The sequence below is a fragment of the Carcharodon carcharias genome, chromosome 3 (assembly GCF_017639515.1).
Source record: "Carcharodon carcharias isolate sCarCar2 chromosome 3, sCarCar2.pri, whole genome shotgun sequence".
In the NCBI taxonomy this organism is placed as follows: Eukaryota; Metazoa; Chordata; class Chondrichthyes; order Lamniformes; family Lamnidae; genus Carcharodon; species Carcharodon carcharias.
In genome coordinates this window covers 76,568,231-76,584,044 of record NC_054469.1, presented here as the reverse complement: position 1 = coordinate 76,584,044, position 15,814 = coordinate 76,568,231, and the positions used below count along the sequence as shown (strand labels likewise).

Sequence of the window (15,814 nt, the reverse complement as noted above, 5' to 3'; positions counted from 1 at the left end):
AAATTGTGGGCTTGCCCACCTCGGTTCTATCTCCACAGCCAAATGAAAATTTAGCCCATTGAATTTTGCATTTGAATTCTCAGCTTTCTTTTTGTACAGTTCAATTTAATGTCCAGCTACAGTTCTCTACGTTGTATCCATGTAACTCACTTGAAGGGCTATGCTGGCAAAACTGAAGACTCACGGTTCTCATCTCTTCTTCAAATCTTTTTCCTGTAGGAGCAGCATTTATATGCTGAGTTATGAAGCTGTGGGCAGCAAATGGAATATTTTGTATGTTTAAAAAATTGCAGGGTGCGATGAGTGGTCTATTTAGTAACTAGAAGGCAAAGTACTCCATTCATCTTTGTATGTATAGTTCCATGTTCAAAAGCTGATGATATTCAGATTGCGATGAATTGGCCACTCTGTCAGACCATGATGTTTGGTTTGAGTTTCCCCCCTGTACATCCTCACCTTCTAATATCGACAACCGCTGAACTTTAGTAATGATTTTGGACTGTGCACAAAACTAATTTTTGCAATTATAAATTACAAGATTAGAAATTGTCGCTGCATTCAAGATAATAGTGGGCTGCACTATTAATTGTGTTAACATTTGATAGTTTTTTTCTAAATTGAGCACAGACTGGTCTCACTTTTATATTTTAACCCTTCGAACTGTAATTAACCTGCCAAGCCCGTTACACACCCATCCAATCTCATATAAACTCACAAACATGCCCTTTATTAAATGGATTGAAATGTTTCATTCTCTATTGTTCAGTACTGTGTTATTGATGCACAGTAGGTTTTCTCAAAAGTCTTTCACAAATGTGATGGATTTCCTTCTAAATAATTTCAGATTCTGAATAGGTGGACATACCAAAACCAGTAATTATTTTTAAAAGAGAACATTTATTCCTTTGCACTTTAAATTTGCAACAAATGCAAACAAATGAATGAGAAGAAATAAACATATTACACTCATTTCTTTGATGCTAGGTGAAAGTTGGTGACAAAGAAATTGATGTGATGTTGGGATTTACCTTGTACATCACCACCAAACTAGCAAATCCTGCTTACACGCCTGAAATCAGTGCTAAAACCACCATTATTGATTTTACTGTTACGATGAGAGGGCTAGAAGACCAGCTTCTTGGTCGAGTCATCCTCATTGAGAAACAGGTAGGTCAAGTCAAACGTCTAAGAAATAAGAAACAGAAAAGCAGTTGTTAATGCTAAATAAAATGTTTGTGAAGTAAGGCTGACAGTAACAACAAATGAACATGACATCAAAAATTACATGTTGCAATGCTTAGAATTTTTTTCAGGATATTGATTCATCTTTTTATATTAGACACATAAGTTATTATAATCTATGCTATAATTGGGAAATTTCAGGCCTATCAATATAATTTGCATGCCTTTTTTAAATTTTTGGGTTTTCATGGTCAACAAGCTCTTTGACTGAAAGAGAACAGTTTTTGCAAATTGTCCTTCTGAGTTATCAACTGGAGGTCCTGGAGAAGAACCAGAGTATTGAATTTTCCTTCCTTGTATGGGAAAGTTCATCCGCACTAATGTACCTTATATGGAAAGCATGGGATATGGGGAATTACATATTTGAATCAACATTGTTTTGACAACAACACTGTTTGGAATGCCAATATAGAGCGACCAAATTAAATTATTGTCATTAAAGCAAAATCCCGTGGATGTTGGAAACCTGAAATAAAAACAGAAAATGCTGGAAACACTCAGCAGGTCTGGCAGCATCTGTGGAGGGAGAAACAAGAGTTAATGTTTCCAGTCCATATGATTCTTATTCAGAGAATTATTGTCAATTGTCTATGCTGTAACTTCTTGCAAGTTTCTAAACCTGCACATCTTGATGTCAGAAGTGTAGTCTTTTATTCACTGTTTAACTGAGTGGTTGTTGCAAAATTTTTATGGCTCTTTGCAAATGGTATCCCTGTACAAATTATTTGATAGTATATATGACTTGGATTTAAGTAACTACCACAGAAATGGATCTCTCCCACATCAATAACCCATTTGAAAATCTGGCATAGTTTGTGATTTGTTAGCTGCAAACAGAAAGTCACAGAATTATGCAATTCACGGGTTATATTGACAAGACCAGCTTTGTGAAAGAATTGTCCCCTTTCCCCATGCGCTTTTAATTTTTTATCTTTCTAAAATTAATTCCTTTCTATTTAAAAAGCTGTTGTGAATGCTATTTTCATTGTTTCCTGGCTGTACATTAAATCTATTTTTTTAAAAAAATCACCTAAACACTCCTTTTGTTCTTCTCATAGTGATTTTCAATTTATGCTATCTGGTTAATGACTGTAGACTGAAGTTAGAGAAACACAGGGCGGAATTGTCCATGTCCCCTGGGGTCTGGCACGTTCACCAGCGTGAGTGGAAATTATGGATAGAAAGCCAAAAATCGTTTTAACGATGTGGTGACACCAGTTTGCGATCTGCCTGCCAACAGCGGGCCGCGTTTCCCACCGCTGGACATCAGGAGCCTCATTATAATACATCTGCATATCATTATAAGACAAGCCTGCTGGAATCATCCCACCCCGCTGGATTGTCCAAGCATAATCACGCTGACGTGTTTCACAACAGCATATATAAGGCGTGCATTTGGCGGGCTGCACTTTGAGGGGAACAAGGAGTAAGTGCACATTAATGTTGCGCAGCGCTTGGAAGGGTCGCTGTTGGACTTCAAGGTTGAGGTGAGGTGGCAAGGGCTGCCCTGCAGTTGAGGTGAATTGTGGAGGGGGGCAAGGGTTGCCCTGCGGTTGATGGTAGTGCACAAGCACGTGTGGGGTTGGGGGGAGGTAAGTGGCCACGCATCAGGGAAACCTTGTGTAAAGTGACTGTTCCTCCACCGCTCAGACAGTTCAGACGCAGACACATTAACATGCTTGAAGTCGGGCCTCTAGCTTATCTGCCTACTCAAGCAATGCAGAGGTATCAAAGTGCCACCCAGGGCTTCAGAGATTTCACCCCTCAGGCACAGACTGAAAACTAATAAGGTGTGGTAATCTGAGGTGTAACACACCTTTAAGAGAATGCAAGCAGATTGACCACATGACTGCAAGACCCAATAGCTGTGTAGCGTGGGCCACCATGTTAATGTTAGCCTAGAGTAGGGTCTAGTTGGGGAAGCACACATCATGTTAGTGCTCTGTTGTCTATGTAAATAAATAGCATGAGCTTCATTTCATATTGGTCTCTGCATCTGCTGTATATTGTAATTGACTCACCAGCCGACAGATAAGCATGCAACCAATTCACGAGCAAAGTGACCCCGTAGTAGAACATAACAACTGGTGATGTGGCAAAACACAACCAGTTGATGACACCAAGGAAAGCTGCGAAAACTCAATTGAAGTGAATCCGCTGTGCCTTGTAGGCCGATTGTAAGTACAACCCTCACCATAGTCATCAAAGCTATCTCCCTCCAGCAAGCCACATTATATTGAACACCTCGCTTTTTACTTTTTGGCCAACAATATATCAGGGGAGGAGAAGGGGCAGGCGATCCTCTTATCGACATGTGGCAGTAAACATATGGCCTAATTCATTGTCTAATGGCACCCAATGCCTCAGATTCCAAGAGCTTTGATGAGTTGGTGAAAAGCCACTTTCAGCCAAAATCTTTGGTAACAATGCAGTGTTTTAAATTTAATTTGAGGTGTTGCTCCCCTGGAGAGACAGCCGCTTGCTATGTGGCGGCCTTAAAACAACTGACAGAGCATTGTGAGTTTGGAACGTCGATGAGTGACATGTCAAGAGATGGATTAGTATGTGGGATTAACGAAGATGTCATTCAAAAAATGTTGTTGTCAGAAACAAATATAGACTTCAGCAAGGTGCTGGAGTTGGTGCTTACAATAGAGAGCACAGTCAGGGACTCAGAAGAAATCAAGGGAGCATAAAATGGCGCTATTCTTCGCGTTGGAAGGGAGGCACCGGCTAGAAATGTGCAGAAGGACAGGGCTATGTGGAAAGGCGGGAAACAGCCGCCATTAATAGACCAGCAAAAAGCAATGGTTTAACAGAGATAACCCACAATAATAATAGTGGCAGAATTGGAACCAGACAGCCTACAAACGGACAACAATTTAAAAGAACCGAGTGTTTCTACTGCCATTGCAATGGGCACATTATGCAATATTGTAAAGAAAGATTGAAGCAAAATTTCAAACAAAAAGGCAGAAGTCGTGAATTTATATAATGGAGGAACCAGAAGAAACAGAGTCAGATACTTACTCGCTACACAGCTTAAAAATAGGTGAAACAGAGCCATCTAAGTAACTGTAAAAGTCAACAGAAAACCCATTCGAATGGAGGTGGATACAAGCGCATCCACGAGTCATAGGGGAACACACGTTTAAGTATGTGAATGGAGGAGGCCACTCACTAAAGCTGGAAAACTCAGATGCCAGACTAAAGATGTATACTGGCGAAAACATATTAGTAAAAGGTACATGCAAGGTTCCAGTACAATATGGAGGCCAGTCTGCTAACCTAGCCCTGATAGAGGTAGCAGGGGAGGGTCCAACTCTACTTGGTCGGAACTGGCTTAAGAAAATAAAATTGGAGTGGACTGAGATTTTTCAACTCAGAATGAAATATCTGCAAGAATTATTACAGAAATATGCCTCTTTTGTGTTCAGGGAAGAGCTAGGGAAGATTCAGGGTCTGCAAGCTAAAATCCACGTGGATCCTGGGGCAACCCCCAGATAATTGAAGGCGAAGCCAGTCTGCTATACATTACGAGAAAAGGGGAATATTGAATTGGACAGGCTGGAAAGGTTGGGAATCTTACAACCTGTACAATTTTCCAAATGGGCAGCCCCCGTAGTTCCAGTACTAAAGCCTGACCAGAGTGTGGGAATATGCAGGGACTACAAGTTGACCATTAAAAAACGTTAAAAAAAGGCATCCTATACTGAAAATTGATCAATTGTACTCCAAGTTGGCAGGGGGATCTGCGTATATGAAACTTGACATGAGCCATGCTTACCAGCAAGTCGAGCTAGAAACGGCCTCTCGGGATTTTGTGACTATCAACACACAAAGGGGGCTATACCAATATACCGTGTTACCCATTGTATTTGGAGTTAAGAAATTCCACCAATACATCCATGGTCACCACTTCACCATTGTATCCGATCACAAGCCACTACTAGGCTTGTTTGGGGAAGATAAGGCAATACCCTCAATCGCCTTGGCATGCATCCCAATGTGGGCACTGATCCTAGCTGCTTAAGAATATATTTTTATACACCGGCCGGGAAGCCAGATTCCCAACGCTGATGCACTGAGCTGCTTACCTCTAAAGGACAGTAATATGAACGTCCCCATCCCTCAAGAACTTTTATTAAACTTTCTGGATTCATCACCAGTGAATGCCAAACAGATCAGAGAATGGACCGACCACGAACCAGTTTTGTCTCACGTCAGAGAACAAGTTTTGCAGGGATGGTCTAATGAGCCAAAGTCGGATGTAATGAAGTCCTATTTTAATAGGAGATACAAGCTCACCTGCCAGGATGGCATCTTACTGTGGGGAATGAGAGACATTGTGCCTCCCAGAGGAAGGCAACCATTATTGATAGAACTGCATAGCACTCACCCTATCATTTCCAGAATGAAAATGTTGGCAGGATCTGGTTGCGGAAGCTCACATCATGTTAGTGCTCTGTTGCCTATGTAAATAAATGGCATGTGCTTCATTTCATATTGGCCTCTGCAACCATAGCATATTGTAATCGACTCACCTGCTGACGGATGAGCGTACAACCAGTTTGCGAGCAAAGTGACCCCGGCCAATGCCATAGTTGGCCTCCAACAGTGTCAATGTGTGAGGGGTGCGGGGCAGCTCGATCTTATTCCAGCTTCCACGTATCCCCAAGGAGTCAGTCAGGGTCTGCGCACCCATAGGGAGGAGGATCAGCAAATGCACACCCCAGGGCCATCCACCCAAGTGACGCCGGGAGTGTCCAGACCATCCAAATCCCCTCTTCCTATGATTGCAGCAGCTCTAACTCCACAGGTCAAGGAGGGTGCCACTACCACAAAGCAGGACCCTGCAAGGATGCCAGGGCCCTACAGGTCTTGGCCCTCTAAAGCATGCCTGTCAAGGTCATAAGCAGGCAGCCTCCACCTCCGCTATGGATGTTGGGGGAGCACCAAGACATAGTAGCAGGTTTAGGAAGGTTAAGAAGATGTAGTTGCATATCCTGGGGATGGTGTTAATCACTTCTACATAATGTTCATCAATGCCAATAAACTCTCAAGAATATCTCCCTGCCTTGTTCTGATGAGCAGTGTTCGTGTCACTCAGATGTGAAACCTTTCTGCACAAGATAAAGGCAGGTGTCTCAGTCCAGGGCTTCTTCCCTGTGCTTTGTGCAGCCTTCAGACCAAATTGATGATCCGGCCTCACACTCCCTGGACACATTCCTAATGCCTGCACCTTGATGGTGCTTGCCATTGCTGCCAGAATGTTGTGGGCAGGTATCACAGAGTTCCGTCATTCTCTCTTTGTGCTCTCAGCACCTTCAGGATGGGGATACCCCCATCCTGTTTGCATCTGTGACTGGTGATGCTGTGCTCCTGAAGGAGTCAGGTGCTGAAGGCAGACAAAGGATCAGGTGCATTTAAAATTTCACAGCTGCATCTCCATGATATGATCCTGATTGCAGAATGCAAGCGAGCTGCCCTCGGCCAGACAGGAGTCAGACATTCTCAGAGGCAATGTGAAGATCTATGGAGTGTCCTCACTGTATGTCGTCATCAGCCTCCTGCAATCAAGCGACGATTAGGGCTTCACTGTGTCTCCATGACAGGAGCATTATCACAGAGGGTATGTGCGCTGCCACAATCCAGACTGGAGTCAAATGTTCATAGATGTAATGTGAGGATCTATAGTGTCTCCCCACTGCATGTCTTCATCATCCTCCACAAATCTAGCAGCTATGAGGGCCTCCCGAACACTCCTGCCTCATCTGGCCAGTGTGATGGCCTCACCGCCATCATCGTCGCCTTTGATGACCTCCTTACCCTCATCCCTATCTTTGTCCTCCTCATCGGAGGAGATGTGCAGCTCCTCCATCTCCTCCTCAGCCAGCTCCTCTTCCCATTGCAGTGCCAGATTGTGAAGGGTGCAGCAGACGATGACGATGCGTGATGCCCTCTGTAGTGTCCATCAGATCAGTCCAGGCACTGAAGCCTGAATTGCAGCACCCTGATAGTTGCGGGTTGCAGCATGAGCCTTGTTATATTGTTGCTGTGCTGCAGTCTGAGGCCACCGCACGGATTTCATCAACCACGTCCTCTACGGGTAGCCCTTGTGCCCAAGGAACCATCCTTACAGCCTCTGTGGACCCTGGAAGATGTCAGGGAGCTGTGACCAACTGCAAATGCAGGAGTTGTGGACACTCCCTGGGAAACCATGTGCAGACCTGCTGGATACCTTTGTGGAATCCCTTGCAGTTGACATAGTTGACTACTTGTTGTGATGGAGATCTGAGTGCCATGTGAGTGCAGTTGATGGCACCCTGCACCTGTGAGAAACCCAAGGTCTGGGCAAATCCCAGCGTTTTTGCTTCCTGGCTTACCTGGTCCCGGGCGAAATGCAAAAAACCGTGCGTCCATGCGAAGATGACATCCGTGACCTCATGGATGCATTGGTGGGTGGAGGCTTGAGATATCCCACAGAGGTCACCTGTGGAGCCCTGGAAGGAGCCACTGGTGTAAGAATTGAGTGCCATGGTCACTTTCATGGCCACGGGCAGTGGATGCCCTCCATATCCCAGTGGCGCCAAATCCTGCAGCAGCTGGCAAACATGACCGATCGGTTTCCTGGACATGCACAATTTTTGACGACACTAGTTCTCAATCATCTGCAGGAATGAAAGAAGGTATCTATAGACCCTGGGTCTAGCTAGGCACCGACCAGCAACAGCTTGCTGTGCTCTTCGGTGCCGTGTGAGGGAGCCCCATCTGCCTCTTCTTCCAGAGGGTGCAGCTGCTCCCTCTGTGCAGCCAGGCACCTCCATCACTCTCTTCTCAGTCTCCTTTGCTGTTTGTAGGCCATGAGGCATACAACTAGTTCACCAGGCTCCATGCCCCTATGTACTCCTCCTGCAAGATGAAAGAGAGAGATGCGTGGGTTAGCATGGATGTACTAGGAACCTCTCTTGGTTAAGTCTGAAGGCCCCTTAATGCATCCTGGAGAGCCAGAGTTTAGTGCACAGTGTGGCTGCCCGAAACCCTACCCTCCTCCGCCGCACTCCACCTGACCGATTGGCAGCAGCTTCGCCCACTGGATTGCATGCCATGCTCTCAGCTCATACATTCTCATAAACTGCACTGCAAGGCTGCACTGTTAGCTTGAACCATGGGGGAGACTTGTCCAAACCAGGATGATGACATTGCAAGGGGCTGTGAGCGCCTCCAAAAGTGATTGCTCCATGGCCAGATTTAGCAAGAAGATTGTACAAATGCCCAGTTGTCCAACTGTTCTGCAGTCCACTAAAATGCTCATTAGTTTGCAGTCTGTGTCAAAGGAGTGCTTGAGTGGGCAGATAAGCTCGATGCCCGATTCATGCATGTCAATGTGGCTGAGCGTGAACTGTCTCAGCTGCAGAGGATTGATCACTTTAAACATGGTTTCCTAATACGTGGCCGCTTACCTCCTCCAACCCCGCACATGATTGTGCACTACCTTCAACTGCAGGGCAGGGCTTGCCCTCCCACCCCGCCAAAGTCACCTCAACCGCAGTGCAGCCCTTGACCCCCTCATGCCCAAGTTGCCTCAGCCTTGAAGTCCAACAGGCAATGTTACTGTGCACTTACATCTGAGTTCCCCTCAAAGTGCAGCCTTATATTTGCTGATGTGAAACACGCCGATGTGGGCTGATGATCCAGCGGTGGGGTGCGGGGGCGGGGGGAATAATTCCGGTGGCTGGCCTTATAATTATATGCAGATATATCACAATGAGGCTCTTCATGTGTAATGGCAGGAAATACGGCCTGCCATCAAAGGACTGAGCGGATGTTCGCAAACTGGTTTCCCGACATCGTGAAACTGATTTTTGTCTTTCTCGCCATATCATCCGCTCACACCGCTAAACACACCTGACGCCAGTGGACACAGAAAATTCCAGCCACAGTTATTGTTCTAGGCTACGTTTTCAATTCCGTAAAATTTACTCTCTCATTTTATCTATTTCATGATTTTTAAAAATTCCTCTGAACACTTTTCCACAATTACAGGGTTGATCTTTTACTTGTCAGCTTGCCAGTTGGCAGAAGTAACGATCTAGCAAACACCATGGGCCTGAACTTCCTCGGAGTGGCAATCAGTGTTGGACTGGAGATGGAGTGACAATCTGATGCTGATTGCCACTCCACATTCAGTTACTTATTTCAATACTATCTCACCCGACCTCCTTCCGACTTGGGCCGAGCGAGATCCAGGTACAGCAGCGCGTTCCTGGGACCCAATGTCTAGTCCAGGAGAGCTGAAGGGAAGGAGGCCATGTCCCTTTTTTACTGCATTTACCTGGCCGTATACCAGGTAAGATTGATGGTCCATTGAAATTTAAAGGTCCTTGACAGGCCAGGGAGAAGGTAAGTATCTAAGGTAAATGGATAAGATTTGAGGGACTGGGGGGTTTAGAGATCCAGGATAAGTGCGGGGGGGATCGAAGGTCCAGGGTGGTGAGGTGGGTGTTGGAGTTCTGCAGGGAGGGGGGTCAGGGTTCTGGAGGGGGGAAGGTGTTGGATGTCCAAGGTGGGAATGGGTCAGAGGTCTGGGAGGGGCGTGGATGGAGGCCCTGGGTGGGCAAGGCGTTTGGGGGTTGGAGTTCTGGGGTGGGGTTGGAGGATCAGGGGTGGCGAGGGGGAAGCAGTTGTCAGATGTGGTGTGTGGGGGGGTAGGGAGGAGGGGAGGATGGGTGGGGGTGGACGTTGGTTTGGGTCAGCCCTGTGGGAAAGAGGATGTTGGGCCTCGGGATGGGGGGGTGTTGGTTGTTGAGATGGTGTCAGGGGGTTGGGGGGGGACCTCGGGTCAGGTCAGGTCCGACTGGGGCGGGGAGGAGTCATGGGGGTGTGGAACAGTGGGAGACAATCCCATGGGGGAATGCAGTGGGAAACTCCTGGGGGGTCAGGGGTGGGAGTGTCCCATGAATGGGGTAGTTGGGGGAGAGGCGGAGACTCCTGGGGTCAGGGATGGGGGAAGTCCTGTGTGTGGGGGGGGGGGGGGTGGGGGTGTTATTCGGGGCGTTGGGGTGTCCCCTGGGATGTCAGGAGTGAGATGGGGGTAGTCCCTTGGGAATCGGTTTGGGTCTGTACAAAAGTTACCCTAAAGTTTGAAGTGGTTTTAGTTCTTCTAACCTTTTCTGAGTAACTGTTGGTGTAACCCAATCCTGAAGTCTGTGATTTAAATCACAGTTTTGGATGGTTCCCAGTGCAGGGCAGTTGCCCAGGGGAAATTTGCCCTGCAAATTCTGGGCAATTGCCGTGTAAACCCTTTCCTGTGAGCTTCCGAAGGGGATTACCCAGTGCATCTTTGGGGTACCCCCCCCCCACAATCTGACGCTAGGGAGCTCAGAAGTTACAGCCCCATATTTAATGGGTAGTTACATCTTCCAATGGCAGCATTGCCATGAATCACCTTAATGAATACAGATAAAACTCATGTTACAGCATTTCATGATGAACTATAAAGGAGGCAAAACAATTTTACTGTCCCTCGTGAAAATGGCCGAGGTTGGAAATGGAGACAGGGTGTCTAGGCACGCCGTTAGATGACCATTTTCTTTCCAGTCCCAGGTCCTTTTTATTCCAACCAGAACCATGGAAATCTGACTGAAGGCCATGAAGGATTGAAACTTGTAAATTGAAACCCCCCGAATAACACCCCCACCCCCGCCCCACACACCAGGAGCCACTTTAGGTCAACAAGGAAAGGAATGATTGGCGAGTGGTATACGTGTAAGCTAGGATATGGGCAGCAGGGATTTAGATAACCTCAGGTTTACAGAACAGTGGAACATTTAAGTTTGGAGGTAATCAGAAAGGAGAGAACTGAAAGGTGACCTTATAGAAATATATAATTTAAAAGTTAAATCCAGAATACTACTGTAAATTAAGCTGTGGGGTAGACTAAGGTTTAACCCTAAACGCATATAAGCAAGGACCTGCCGTATCTGGGCCCACACAATTTCCTGTTCCTCAGTAGTACTATCACAGAATCACAGAATCACACAGTGCAGAAGAGGCCCTTCGGCCCATCGAGTCTGCACCGACATGTGAGAAACACCTGACCTACCTACCTAATCCCATTTAACAGCACTTGGCCCATAGCCTTGAACGTTATGACGTGCTCATCCAGGTACTTCTTAAAGGATGTGAGGCAACCCACCTCCACCACCCTCCCAGGCAGTGCATTCCAGACCGTCACCACCCTCTGGGTAAAAAAGTTTTTCCTCACATCCCCCCCTCAATCAATAGGGTACTACTAGGTGCTACACATCTTTGGAATGAAAAACCCAAAGTTCATTAGAAAAGATCACCATAAGAAATCTTAATTTTTCTTCAGTTTACCTCTTACAAGAAACAGTTATTTTGCATTTTGATACTGGAGGAGCCCTTAAAACATGTATTTCCAAATTTATAATAAAACTGTTTTAAAAGAGTGCTTCTACTTAGAGTTAACTTCCTCTTTAACAATTTTCTTCTATAGATCTTTGGCTGGAGTAATTAGATGAATTTTCAAGATTGATTCACTTGATGTTGTGCAATTTTTCAAAGCTGTCATTTTGAATGTAGTAAATTTGACAGGAAGCAATCTGCACAAAAATTATGTCATGTGATGTGAGCTTTAGTGAGATAATGTGATAAGAAGATTAACAAGGTGAGTTATAGATTAGGAAACCTTATTGTAAACAGACGCACCGCAGTCCTTCGTATACCATTTTGCACGTGTCCTGAATATCTGTGGGACAAAAATCATAGATATGTCCATCCTGATGTTCGCTGGTTATTTTGTCAATGTTCAAAGAGTCAGGGCGAGGTGACACTTTTCCATGCTTATCTGAACTGCCCTGTCTAACAAAGAGGCCAAAAAAGGAGACAAAAAACAGGATTTTGTGGAGGAGGCAGGATGGTCAAGTTGTGAAACTTCCCAAGTGCACAGGCCCGTCTCTTTTAAAAAGGACACCACCCACCATATTTTCAGTCCAGGAGGTGGGGGCGGGATGGAGTCAGGAAGCTTGAACTTCTGATGGATAATTTCTCCTGCTCCCTAGGACTCTCTGAAAAAGTCTCCGACTCTGAGCTAGAGTGGGAGACTTCTGACAGTTCTGTGGGACTTACCCGAATAGTTACCCAGGAAATGCTACACAGAAAGATCCTAGTCTAACTCCTTGGTAATTGTACAACTGACCCCCAAACACTCACGCTGACTGCACCCCCTCTCCGCCTGACTACCCTCTCTGACAGCCCCGACTCCCCCGCCCCGACTAACTCCCCCAACCCAACCAGACTAGCCTCTGACGCACCTACCCACCTCACCCACCTGCAACCCTACCCACTTACCTCAGCCACCTTCCCAATTAACCATCCTACTACCCTACCCATTCACTCATTCATCCATTCACCCATGCACTAACATTCACAATGGACATTTAAACTTGCCTTATGGCAGCTAGTGCCATAAAAAGTGGTATGGTTTCTACACTGATTCTCTTCCCTACTCTCTGTGTGGACTTCTGCATTGAGGGAGTTTCTCTGCACCGTGAATCGGAAGTCTGGCCTTTTTAAACCTACCCAGGTAAGTGGATAATTTTTTATCTGAGCATGTCGGATGCAGCAGTTCTGACCCTGATCGGAAGATTTGGGCCAGAGTCACAGTTGGCCTTAAAACCCACTGTCAAAATCCCACTGAGCCAGTGTATAACTATACCATTAGCATGATAGGTACAAGATCCCACCACAGTCTGCTGCTTCCAGTTGAAGTAGGGAATGAAGTAGGGAAAGTAAAGCTATGAAGAGCTTTAAGTGCTCTCATTCCCTTGGCTAGAAGGAAAGCACCAGTCAAGGTTCCCACTCCTATTGCAATCCAATCAAGCTATTAGAAAATGGATAATTGTGAACACCAGGTGATGATGGGATTGCTCATGGAAACATACTCTAGTATGAGTTGGTACTTGCAGAAGAGGAGGGGAGAAAATTGTGTCGGTTGGAAACCATGTTGTCAAGAATTTCCAGACTATTAACATATTTGATTGTTGTGGTTGTACACTAGGAGTTGGAAGCAGAGAGAGTGCAACTGATGGAAGAAGTCACATCAAACAAACGGAGAATGCAAGAATTGGAAGACAACTTGTTATTTCGTCTAACCAGCACAGAAGGCTCCCTGGTGGAGGATGAATCATTGATTGAAGTGCTTCAGGTCACTAAGATAACAGCTGAAGAGGTAAAAGTGACTGACAAAAATGTTCTTGTGTGTCTGACTAGTCAACCCATAGGCAAGAATTTTCCAGCCCCGTTGGTATTGGGCATCATGGTTGGGGGGGGAGGCCAAAAATTGGTTTCACGCTGTAGTGAAATCAGTTTACGATCGTCCACTCCACCTGTCAATGGCAGGTTGCGTTTCCCACCACCGTATGTTGGGAACCTAATTTCAATATTTTAGCATCTCATCATAAGCCCCACTCACTGGATCATCCCATGCTGGATCATCCAGGCTTAAATCACACTGACATGTTTCACAACACTTCACTGCACTTCGCTCTGGACTTCGAGGTTTGTTTGCCAACTTGCTTCGGGCAGCACTCGCAGTCTTCAATACCAGCACCACATCACTTTGAGGGTGGCTCACAGACAGGTCTGTACCTACTAGGCCAGCTGTTAGGCACGGGTGGCTTTTCAATGGTTACAGGGCTAGGGCATGCTTGGGAAAGGGGGGGTAAGTGGCCTCAGGTAAGGGAAGAGGCTGCAGGGCAAGGGCTGTACTTGGAAAGGGGGGTATCCCAGGGTGTGTTTGGGGACATTTGTGCTATTGGCCTCAAGATAGTGAGGGCTGAGGAGGCAGTCTCCAGAGGAGATGAGGCCAGATGGAGATGTGAGGGTATGTGTGAGAGAGTAAGTGGTGATGTCCCTTGAGCTGGCAGTGAGTGAAATGCCAGTGCATGTGTGATGGGCTTGTGAGTGTGTGACTTTAGAGTGTCGGGATAGTTGCCTTACTCTGCTGGCATGGATGAGATCATTCATCCGTTTCTTGCACTAGAGGGCCAACCCCTTGTGTGCAACATTGGCACTGACCACCTCTGCCACCCCCTCCCAAGCCAGAGTGGTGAGACTGATGGGCCCCTTGTGGCCAGATTGGGGGTAGAAGACATCGCGGCGGGCCGCCACGGTGTCCAGAAGGCGTTCCAAGGATGTGTCACTAAATCAGGGGGCTGTACTCTTCCTGGCTTTTGGGACCATGTCTTCACCAGAGCAGTCCTGGGCTGCAAGCACTGAGAATTGTGTGCGTGACTACAGTTTAAATATAATGCCCTACATGAGGAAGCAGCAAAGTAACAGTGAGGCCGGCAAATCGAAACCACCTGGCAGTGAGATGGCATGTCTCCTGTGCTGCATAATTAATAAGGTAGAAATAAGATGATACGGCATGAAAACCTGCCATTGTGGCCAGCGGGTAAAACAACACTTTTCCTGCAGCTACTGCACTTTGTGCAAATCTGGGGCGATTCTGCCCATAGCAATTCTTTTGGATCCAGCTACATCTATCCATTTATGTTTAGTTCAAATCAGGTTTTTAAGATGTAAAAAATATAACTGAGGTAAATTGAAAGTAAAATAGATTAAATTTTGGTTTCTGGTGCACACCGGATGAGCAGTGGCCTTGCCTGACCAGTATGTTGGCTGAAGGCCTGATTGATTTTTGAGACCAGAACTCATTTAAGTATGGAGGTGACTGTGCTGTTTAATTGTGATGTTTATAGCAAGGTCACTGGTTAGATGTGGGAAATGCAGCATGATGGGGTGTAAAGTGGGCATTTAATAGTCATTTAAAGGAGAGTAACATAAGTATAGGTCATTCAGCCCCTCGAACCTTATCTGCTGTTCCCTTAAGTTATAACTTATCTGTACATCAACTCCATTTCCCGTCCTTTTCTCCATTTCCATTAATACCTTACTTAATGTAGAAGGGCTCAGACGATTGGAGAAGGTCAACAGAACTGCAGGTTGAAGAGGCAGCAAAGAGTTGAACTCGACATAACTTAAGTTTTAAGAGCCATTGCCAGACCTGCTTTCAGCATTATAATAAAAGCAAAATACTGCAGATACTGGAAACCTGAAATAAAAACAGAAAATGCTAGAAAAACTCAGCAGGTCTAGCAGCATCTGTGGAGAGAGAAACAGGGTTAACGTTTCGAGTGCATATGACCCTTCTTCAGAGCTTTCTGTATTGCCATGCTGCTAGACCTGCTTAGTTTTCCCAGCATTTTCTGTGTTTGTTACTGCTTTCAGCATTACCTGATTGCACTTTTAAGTAGCCACCTCCTGACTTGAACCATCCATAATTTCTGTGCACGTTAAGCAAAAAGCACTGGCAGATTGACAAAAAAAATGGTACTTGGATTCTAAGACATCACAGGACACTTATTTTAATATAATAATTAGGGCTCCCTTACTTTGGCATGTCTAAAATGGCAATGTGAAAGCCTCTGATGATGTCAGTGATTGTTGTCCCACTGCCTCTCCAATCATGCTGAAAAACAGGTTT

The 15,814-nt window shown here is 45.8% G+C and overlaps 1 protein-coding gene across 1 annotated transcript in view; it reads left to right on the top strand.

The window, feature by feature from the left end:
- Window positions 1-15,814, top strand: part of dnah5l (dynein, axonemal, heavy chain 5 like) — a 504,419-nt gene that overhangs the window by 370,314 nt on the left and 118,291 nt on the right. Inside the window, exons 64-65 of the mRNA XM_041183960.1 lie at window positions 985-1,167; window positions 13,325-13,495. Coding sequence (XP_041039894.1) covers window positions 985-1,167; window positions 13,325-13,495 — 354 coding nt within the window. The remainder of the gene's footprint in view (window positions 1-984; window positions 1,168-13,324; window positions 13,496-15,814) is intronic.